The 10,971-nt window shown below is 36.6% G+C and overlaps 1 protein-coding gene across 31 annotated transcripts in view; it reads right to left on the bottom strand.

The window, feature by feature from the left end:
• LOC105469894 (centrosomal protein 63) overlaps positions 1 to 10,971 on the bottom strand; it is a 135,730-nt gene that overhangs the window by 110,599 nt on the left and 14,160 nt on the right. For all 31 annotated transcript variants that reach the window (XR_003015449.2, XM_024789159.2, XM_024789151.2 and 28 more), the window contains one exon: positions 2,671 to 2,848. Coding sequence is in view for 30 of the 31 variants with exons in the window: in XM_024789159.2 (XP_024644927.2) it covers positions 2,671 to 2,848 (178 nt within the window). In the remaining variant the exon portion in view is untranslated. The remainder of the gene's footprint in view (positions 1 to 2,670; positions 2,849 to 10,971) is intronic.

The raw sequence follows: 10,971 nt of genomic DNA, 5'->3' as shown, positions 1-10,971 counted from the left end.
GAAAGTTTGTTGACAAGTGATATGGTTTGGGTCTGTGTCGCTGCCCAAATTACATGTGGAACTGTAACCCCCCAATGTTAGAAGTGGGGCCTAGTGGGAGGTGACTGGATCATGGGGACAGATTTCCTCATTGGTGCTGTTCTCGTGATAGTGAGTTTTCCTGAGATCTGGTTGTTTAGAAGTGTGTAGCACCTCCCCCTTCACTCTCTCTCTCCTGCTCCACCATGTGAAGACAGGCCTGCTTCCCCTTTGCCTTCCACCATAATTGAAAGTTTCCTGGGGCCTCCTCAGAAGCCACTATGCTTCTACAGAACTATAAGCCAATTAAACCTCTTTCCTTTATAAATTACCCAGCCTCAGATATTTCTGTATCACAATGTGAACAGACTAATACAAGAAGCAAGACATTTTCATGATCTCATAGTGTTGTTCCTTCCTGCCCTTCACTGGTTGTTGGTGGTCATAATTTTTCAGCACTATAATAAACACATTTGTTCCGAAAGAAAGAAAGAAAGAAGAAAGAAAGAAAGAAAGAAAGAAAGAAAGAGAGAGAGAGAGAGAGAGAGAGAGAGAGAGAGAAAGAAAGAAAGAAAGAAAGAAAGAAAGAAAGAAAGAAAGAAAGAAAGAAAGAAAGAAAGAAAGAAAGAAAGAAAGAAAGAAGTGTTGTAATGCAACACAATCTCCCAGACGAATTCTATGGAATAGATTCCCATTACTAGATTATCTTCAGAAACCTACTTCTAGAAACTTAATCAACTTTCAGCAGCCCAATCAATGAAGTAGCAAATTGACCAGACAGCTGCAATTCTAAATCTCTTGTATGTCCCCAGGCCAAACTTAAAATCTTCAAATCCTTACCATGGAATCTATCCATTTAATCCCTTAATCTCTCTGAATTTCTCTTTAAGAGAAATTTTGATGTCGAGGGCATTAAGTAATGGCAATAATGCCCATGACATTAAAACTAAGCCACAGGAATAAGTTCAAATTTAGCATCACAGTGACTAAATATTATCATAATCACAATTCTTTAATGAGTTTCTAACAAAATAAACAATCTATTTATCAACCAGAAAACCACTTTCATTTCAACTTGCTAAACAGAATTTTGTTTTGCCCTAGGAGAAACAAAGTGCTAGCTAAGTAGCCTACCATAAAAGGAACACTGACCCTGCCTAAATTATGATTTTTTAAAAATCAAACATGATTATTCACTGTACTTTTACATCACCTTCTGTATTTTTGCATTGTGTGTAATTTAAAAATATATTCTCAAAGGTCTACTCAAATTTTAAATTAATTGCAATTTAGCAAACAGCATAAGCAGAAAACTTTGATACAGTCAGCGTTACCATGTACTACTTTGACCAAAAGTACAAATGGCCAACCAAGGAGAAATTTTCTGGGTAGGCGTAATAACATTTTTATCAAGTCAAACTCTTTCCTTGTTACGGGAAACATTTCTAAAGTATTCTTAATAAGTTTTCTCAACAAAATCACAATCTCAGTGTGTACCATTCACAGAAGTGTACCTGAATAAGCTGATGACAGCCTTAATGAATGGTGATCCTACTGGTAGGAAAGGTCTTCAGAGTGAGAAATGGGACCAGTGCTCCCCTATAACTCTAACTCTTCCAATCCTTCTGAGATTGACATCCACACCAAAAATTAAGAGGCAACCCTCACACATAAATGCTTTCTACTTCCCTTCCAATATTCTGAGTACTCCTCCTAATTTACCAGCTAAATTTATGAGAAGGCAACCAGCAAATATTATTAAACTTTTCCCCCAAATTACCAATATCAATGAGTGGTGGGACTGCAGGTAATTTTTATTTTCTTCTTTTCTTTCTTCTCCCCTAATTTTCAACATGGGTAAACATGGTTTTTTTTTTTTTAAAGGGTTCTCTTAATTTTACTTCAAATCTAACCAAAAGAGGCAAATTCTTTAATCTGGAACTTGTTGTGTAATACTAGCCACACAGTGAAGCCAAAAGCAAGTTTCATGAAACTCAGTGAATGTTAATATGAACATGTAATATGATGAAGGTTAGACAAACAATGTGTGGTACCCTTTTACACTTTCTTAAAGAAGTTATGGGCCGGGCGCGGTGGCTCAAGCCTGTAATCCCAGCACTTTGTGAGGCCGAGACAGGCGGATCACAAGGTCAGGAGATCAAGACCATCCTGGCTAACACGGTGAAACCCCGTCTCTACTAAAAAATACAAAAAAAAAAAAAACTAGCCGGGCGAGGTGGAGGGCGCCTGTAGTCCCAGCTAATGTAGTCCCAGCTGCTCGGGAGGCTGAGGCAGGAGAATGGCGTAAACCCGGGAGGCGGAGCTTGCAGTGAGCTGAGATCCGGCCACTGCACTCCAGCCTGGGCGACATAACGAGACTCTGTCTCAAAAAAAAAAAAAAAAAAAAAAAAAAGAAGTTATGTATATATTACATGTAACCAAGGTAAAATGATCCTTGAAATAAATGCTAATATTCTTACACATTTTCACAATGAATTTTTCTTCTAAAAGAAAACAGCAAAAGTATAATAAAAAACAATAAAGAAACTAACTTGGTATACAAATTATTTCTTCAACAAATATTTAAGAAACACGTTTAATATAAAAGACAACATAAAAATATCAAAAAGAAGAACAAATAAATAGCTTTACCTCTTTATGTGTCACATCCAACTGACCCCTAAGAGTCTTAAGTTCCTGTTCACGGATTTTCAAGCAAGTTTCTAGAGCATGTGTCCGTCCTTCCCATTCAGATTTTTTATGAGCCACCATTATGTCAATCTGTTTCATGAGCTCCTGTAGTTCTGCTTCACACGATGTCAAAAATCCCCTATAAAGAAGAACAGATCATTAAGAAAACAGAAGATATGTTCAAGTGGCTTTTCATCTTTTTCCTGTAAACATATAGCAGATGTAAATCTACCTGAAGTAAATAAATCACATTAATAATGTCAATTAATAAATTACCAGAAGCAAATAATAGGATTTCTGAGCTTTTGCCTTTTATTTATTTATTTATTTATTTATTTATTTGGAAACAGAGTTTCATTCTTGTTGCCCAGGCTGGAGTGCAGTGGCACGATCACGGTTCACTGCAACCTCCACCTCTCAGGTCCAAGCAATTCTCCTGCCTCAGCCTCCCGAGTAGCTGGAATTACAGGCATGCGCCACCATGCCCAGCTAATTTTTGTTTTTAGTAGAAATGGGGTTTGCCATGTAGGCCAGGCTGGTTTTGAACTCCTGACCTCAGGTGATCCGCCCGGCCTCAGCCTCCCAAAGTGCTGGGATTACAGGTGTGAGCCACCGTGCCCAGCCTAAGCTTTTACTTTTAATGCTCATATTAAGATGATTACTTATTTCACAGAATATCTTGTCTTCCCCTCATAGCCAACCTAAAGCCCAAGTTGTTTGGTTAGGCACAAGACTGATGTTTTAAGTCTGGTTTGTGGAGCCAGGCTGCCACAGCTAACAAGCGCCTCTGTAATATATTAGGGAAGCTTTCAGGAAGGATCCAGACAAGCCTATATGTCACATTTTCATCTAGCTAAAGGAAAAAGCCTTGGAAGAAAGTAGACTATCATGCAGGAAAGTGATAATACAATTTTAAGAGCTGCTTCAAGAAATTCATCCTTCAGCCAGATTTATTTCAACCATTTCTGCCCATCTTTTTGTCAGAAACTTATTGTAGTCTACCTTACTATTGTAAACTTACTGATATCCTGGCATTTCAGGAGATGCCAGATGTTGCTGAGAAACAGAACTGGACACGGACATACTAGATTCAAACAGGTTTCCAGAAATGGCCACAGACAGCTATCAGTAAGGCTTAAATACTTTCAAAAACCACCTTTCCTTAGTGTGACAGAACCTTTGTACTTTTGCTTCTTAAGAGTAGAAAACTCAAGATAGGATGTAGGCAAACACCTAGCTTCACACTGCTGTGATGAGGCAAACAACCCAAACAAAGTCCCCCCAAAATACTGTGACCATGACATGGATCAACTTAGCTTTTGCTCAACACTTTTGCTTCTGTACCCAAAGCACAATATGGTCAGAGACATAACTCAGATAAGCTTTTTAAACTGCAGTGAGAAGCTTAAGGTCAAAAGAAAACTTACCACTGGGAGTCCACACACACCACTTAGGGGCCCACCACTACTACCACACACATTGTCCGAGGCACTGGTGATCGGCCTGGCCCCTCCTTCCACCACTAGGTGCCCTGGAAAAAAACCCACCTTGACCACTGCCAGCACCTATGCACATCATCCAGGGACCTTGGAGAGGCCTGCCTCACTCACTACTGCCACCACTGGTGCCTGTGCATGTCATCCAGGGGCCTGGGGACTGATCTGCCCTGCCTGCTACCACCGGTGCCTGTGCATGCCATCTGGGAAGCCTGAGGACAGGCCCAACCCGCCTGCCACTGCCATCACTGACTGGTACGTGATGACCAGTCTGCCTGGTGTCCCTATCCCCAGCAGAGCCTTGCCATAGCCTCCACTAACCACTACAGTCCAAGTCACTGAAGAACTCATAGAAAACAATGATACTGATTATGGCTGGAAAAATCATATAAACTACACTCCTGCACCCACTGAGAATCAAATCCAAAGCACCCTACCTGACCAACATTATAGATACACCTACAGGAAAAAAATTTTCCCTATGAAAGCCAATCCATATAACTGGAAGAAGTGACTATTACACCAGATACACAGAAATCAATATAAGGACACAAGAAAAATGAAAAAGGAAAGAAAAATAACACCTCAAAGGAACACAATAATTCTCTGGTAACAGATCCTAAAGAAAAGGAAATGTATGAAATTCCTAAAAATAATTCAAAACAATGTTATTAAATAAACTCAGTGAGATACAAGAAAACACAGATAATAAAAACAAATCAGGAAAACAATGTATGTTCTGAAAAAGAAATTCAACAAAGAGATGGATATCATTAAAAAGAGCCAAACAGAAATCCTGAAACTGAAGAATTCTACAAATGAAATTTAAAAATACAATTGAGTTTCAACAACAGAGTAGAACAAGTAGAAGAATTTCTGAACTTGAAGATGGACCTTTTGAAATAACCCCATCAGACAACAACAACAAAAGAATAAAGTATAAAAAAGAATAAAGAAAGCCTACATGGCATATGGGAGACCATAAAGTGACCAAATATTCAAATTCTTGCAAATCCAGAAAGAGAAAAGATGGGCATAGGAACAAAAAACCAATTTAACAAAATAATAGCTGAAAACTTCCCAATTATTGCAAAAGATATAGATATCCAAATAAAGACAGCTCAAATATCCTCAAATAGATTCAACCTAAAAAGGTCTTCTCTAAGGCACATTATAGTCAAACTGTCAAAAGTCAAAGACACAGAATTCTAAAAACAGCAAGAGAAAAATATCAAATGTTCTGTGAGTTCCTCACATATAAGGATATTGCCATCAGACTAACAGCAGATTTCTCAGCAAAAACCTTACAGGCCAGGAGAGAATGGGGTGATATATTCAAAGTGCTAGGAGAAAAAACAAACAAAAAAAACTGGCATCTAAGAACACTATACCCAACAGAGCCATCCTTCAGAAATGAAGGAAAAATAAAGTTTTTCCCAGACAAGCAAAAAACTGAGATAATTCATCATCACTAGACCAGCTCTACAAAAAATGCATATGGGAGTCCTACATCATGAGGCAAGAGGATGATATCTGCTGTCGTGAAAACACACAAAAAGTGTAAGACTCACTGGTAAAGCAGAAACACAAATGAGAAAGAGAAAGGCATCAAACATTATCACAAAAAAAAAAAAAAAAAAAAACAGAGAGAGACCAAATTATACAGGTAAACAATAAAGGAAGAAGAAAGGAATAAAGGATATACAAGAGCACCAGAAAGCAGTTAACAAAATTACAGGAGTTAAGTCCTTACCCATCTATAACAACCCTGAATGTAAATGGTTTAAATTCCCCAATTAAAAGATACAGAATGGTTGAATAGATAAAAAGCAAGACGCAACTATGTGCTACCTAAAAGAAACTTACTTCATCCGTAAAGACACGCATAAACTGAAAATGAAGAAATGGGAAAAAATATCCTACATAAATGAAAACCAAAAGCATGCAGGAGTACTTATTCCTATATCAGACAAAATAGACTTTAAGTCAAATAAACATAAAAAAGTGACAAAGAAGGTAATTATATAATGAAAAGGGATCAATTCAGCAACAAGATATTACAGGCTATAAATATACATACATCCAACACCAGAGCACACGGACATACAAAGCAAATATTATTAGAGCTAAAGAGTGAGAGACAGACTCCAATACAATAATAATTGGGGACTTCAATACCCCACTTTGAGCACCGGACAAGTGATTTAGACAGAAAATCAACAAACATCCAGTTTGTTCTACACTATAGACCAAACAGACCTAAAGACATTTATAGAACATTTCATCTAACAGCTGCAGAATATACATTCTTTAGCACACAGAACATTCTCCACGATAGATCATAGGTAGGCCACAAAACAAGTTTCAACAAATTTTTTAAAATCAAAATCATATCAAGTATCTTAAACCATAATGGAAAAAAGCTAAAAATCAAGATTAAGAGAAACTTTGGAAATTGTAAAAATACGTGGAAATTAAACAACATGCTCCTGAATGACCACTGGGTCAGTGAAGAAATTAAAAAAGAAACGCAAAAATGTCTTGAAACAAATGAAAGTGAAAATACAACATACTAAAACCTATGGGATACAGCATAGGCAGTGCTAAGAGAGATGTTTATAGCAATAGATGCCTACATCAAAACAGTACAAGGACAAAAAAAAAAAAAAAAAAATCAAAATCACACCAAGCATCTTTTCAGACCACAGTGGAATAAAAATATAATACCAAGAGGAATTCTCAAAACCACAAAAATACATGGAAACTAGATAACTTGCTCCTGAATGACTTTTGGGTAAACAAAGGCAGATATCAAAAAATTCTTCACAGTGTTAAGAGGGAAGTTTACAGCTCTAAACACCTACATTAAGATCTCAAGTCAACAACCTAAAACAATGTAACGTCACATCTAAAGGAACTAGAAAAATAAGAACTAAACCCAAAGCTAGCAGAAAAAAAGTAGTAACTAAAATCAGAGCAGAAATAAACAAAATTGAGACCAAAACAAATGAAATAAACAGTTGATAAGATTGATGAATTCCTAGCTAAATTAACAGAAAAAAAGATCCAAATAAATACAATCAGAAATGACAAAGGTGACACTACAACCAATTCCACAGAAGCACAAAAGATCCTCACAGACTACTATGAACATCTCTATGCACACAGGCTAGAAAATCTAGAGGAAATGGAAAAATTCCTGGAAAACACAACCTCCCAGAATTGAACCAGAAAGAAAGGGAAATCCTCAATAGATTAATGAGTTACAAAATTGAATCAGTAATAAAAAGCCTACCAACCAAAAAAAGCCCCAGACCAGACAGATTCACAGCCAAATTCTACCAGACATATAAAGAAGAGGTAGTACCAACTCTACTGAAACTATTCCAAAACATTGAGGAGAAGGGATCCCTCTCTAACTCATTCTATGAAACCAACATCACCCTGATACCAAAATCTGGCAAAGATACAACAACAAAAAAAGAAAACTACAGACCAATATCCCTAATAAACATAGATGTAAAAATCCTCAACAAAATACCAACTGAATCCAGCAGCACATCAAAAAGATAATCCATCACAATCAAGTGGGCTTTATTCCTGGGATGCAAGGATGGTTCAACATAGGCAAAAATCAATAAATGTGATTCATCACATAAACAGAATTTAAAACAAAAACAATATGATAATCTCAATAGACGCAGAAAAAACATTCAATAAAATCTAATATCCCTTCATGTTAAAAGCCCTCAACAAACTAGGCATCGAAGGAACTGACCTCAAAATAGTAAGAGCCATCTATGACAAACCCACAGCCAATATCATACTGAATAAGCAAAAGTCAAAAAGCATTCCCCCGAGACCTGGAACATGACAAGGATGTCCTCTCTTGCCACTCCTACTCAACCTAGTACTTGATGTCCTAGCCAGAGCAACCAGGCAAGAGAAAGAAATAAAAGGCATTCAAATAGGAAAAGAAGAAGGCAAATTATCTATCTTTGCTGATGATATGATTCTTTACCTAGAAAACCCTGAAAATTCTACCAAAATGTTCCTAGACCTGATAAACAAGCTTTGGTAAAGTTTCAGAATGCAAAATCAAGGTACAAAAATCAGTAGCATTTCCATACACCAATAATGTTCAAGCTGAGTACTGAATCAAGAACACAATCCCATTTACAATAGCCACACATTAAAAAAAAAAAAAAAAAAAAACCTAAGAATACATCTAACCACAGAGGTGAAAGATCTCTACAAAAAGAATTACAAAACACTGCTGAAAGAAATCAAAGATGACATAAACAAATGGAAAAATATTCCATGCTCATGGATTGGAAGAATCTATACAATTAAAATGGCCATCCTGCCCAAAGCAATCTATGGATTCAATGCAATTCCTATCAAATTATTGTCATTCTTCAAAGAACTAGAAAAAAACTATTTTAAAATTTATATGGAACCAAAAAAGAGCCCAAATAGCCAAAGCAATCCTACCCAAAAAGGACAAAGCTAGAGGCACCATATTACCTTACTTTATACTATAATGCTATAGTAACCAAAACAGCATGACACTGGTACAAAAATGGACACACAGACCAATGGAACAAAACAGAGAACCAGAAATAAAGCTACACACCTACAACGAACTGATCTTCAACAAAGTTGACAAAAATAAACAATGCAGAAAGGATACTCTATTCAATAAATGGTGCTGGGAAAACTGGCTAATTGTATGAAGAATGCAACTCAACCCCTTCACCTCCTCACCATATGCAAAAATTAATTCAAGATGGATTAAAGATTTAAATGTAAGATCTCAAACTGTAAGAATCCTAGGAGAAAAATCTAGGAAATACTCTTCTGGACACTGGCCACAGCAGAGAATTTATGACTCAAAAAGTTATGTCCTCAAAAGCAAATGCAACAAAAACAAAAATTGACAACTGGGACCTAATTAAAGAGCTTCGGCACAGAAAAACAAACAAACAAACAAACTACCGACAGAGTGAACTGACAACCTACAGAATGAGAGAACATATTTGCAAACTATGCATCCAACAAAGGGCTAATATCCATAAACTACAACGAACTTGAAAAATGTTCAACATCACTAATCATCAGAGAAATGCAAATCAAACCACAATGAGATACCACCTCACACCAGTCAGAATGGCCATTATAAAAAAATCAAAACATAACAGATGTTGGTGAGGCTTTGGAGAAAAGGCAACACTGTTGGTGAGAATGTAAGTTAGTTTAACCCCTGTGGAAAGCAGTTTGGAGATTTCTCAAAGAACTAAAACTAGAATTAGAACTACCAGTTGATTCAGCAATCCCATTACTAGGTATGTACTCAAAGGAAAATAAATAATGCTACCAAAAAGACACATGCGCTCACATGTTCATTGCAACACCAATCACAATAGCAGACACGGAACCAACCTATGTTGATGGTGGATTGGATAAAGAAAATGTGGTACATATACACCATGGAATACTACACAGCCATAAAAGAAAAACAAAATGTTATTTGCAGCAATGTGGATGCAGCTGCAGGCTATTATCCTAAGCAAATTAACACAGAAGCAGAGAACCAAATACTGCATGCTTTCATTTACAAGTGGAAGCTAAACATTGACTATACACAGACATAAAGATGGGAATAATAAGCCAGGCACAGTGGCTCACACTTGTAATCCCAGCACTTTGGGAGGCTGAGGCAGGGGGATCACCTGAGGTCAGAAGTTCGAGACCAGCCTGGCCAACACGGCGAAATCTCATCTCTACCAAAAATACAAAAAAAATTAGACACTGGAGACTCCAAAAGAAGGCAACGGCAGAGGGCGGGCAAAGGATGAAAAACTATCCTTTTGCGTACTATGTTCAATAAATGTGATTCGTCACATAAACAGAATTAAAAACAAAAACCATATGATAATCTCAATAGATGCAGAAAAAACATTCAATAAAATCTAATATTATCCCTTCATGTTAAAAGCCCTCAACAAACTAGGCATCGAAGGAACCGACCTCAAAATAGTAAGAGCCATCTATGACAAACCCACAGCCAATATCATACTGAATAAGCAATATCTATCTTTGCTGATGATATGATTCTTTACCTAGAAAACCTGAAAATCCTACCAAAATGTTCCTAGACCTGATAAACAAGCTTTGGTAAAGTTTCAGAATGCAAAATCAAGGTACAAAAATCAGTAGCATTTCTACACACCAATAATGTTCAAACTGAGTACTGAATCAAGAACACAATCCCATTTACAATAGCCACACATTAAAAAAAAAAAAAAAAAAAAAATCTAAGAATACATCTAACCACAGAGGTGAAAGATCTCTACAAAAAGAATTACAAAGATGTAATACATAGGGTGATAGGATACATAGAAGCCCAAGCTTCAGCATCACACAATATATCCATGTAACAAACCAGCACATGCACCCCTGAATCTAAAAAATAAAAACAGTACAAAGACTTCAAATAAAGAACCTAACGATGCACTTCAAGTACCAAAGCAACAACAAACAAAACCCAATTAGTAGAAGGAAAAAAAACAAAGATCAGATCAGAAATAAAAGAGACTAAAAAACAATACAAAGAATCAATGAAACAAAAAGTTGGTTTTTTAAAAAGATAAAATCGATAAACTATTAGCTAGACTAACCAAGAAAAAAGAGAAGACCCAAATAAATAAAATCAGAAAGAGAAAAAGCAACATGACAACTGATACCACAAAAATACAAAGGAACA

Source organism: Macaca nemestrina, chromosome 2 (assembly GCF_043159975.1).
Source record: "Macaca nemestrina isolate mMacNem1 chromosome 2, mMacNem.hap1, whole genome shotgun sequence".
Lineage (NCBI taxonomy): Eukaryota > Metazoa > Chordata > Mammalia > Primates > Cercopithecidae > Macaca > Macaca nemestrina.
The sequence above is the reverse complement of the archived record's forward strand: the minus strand, read 5'-3'. Positions and strand labels throughout refer to the sequence as shown.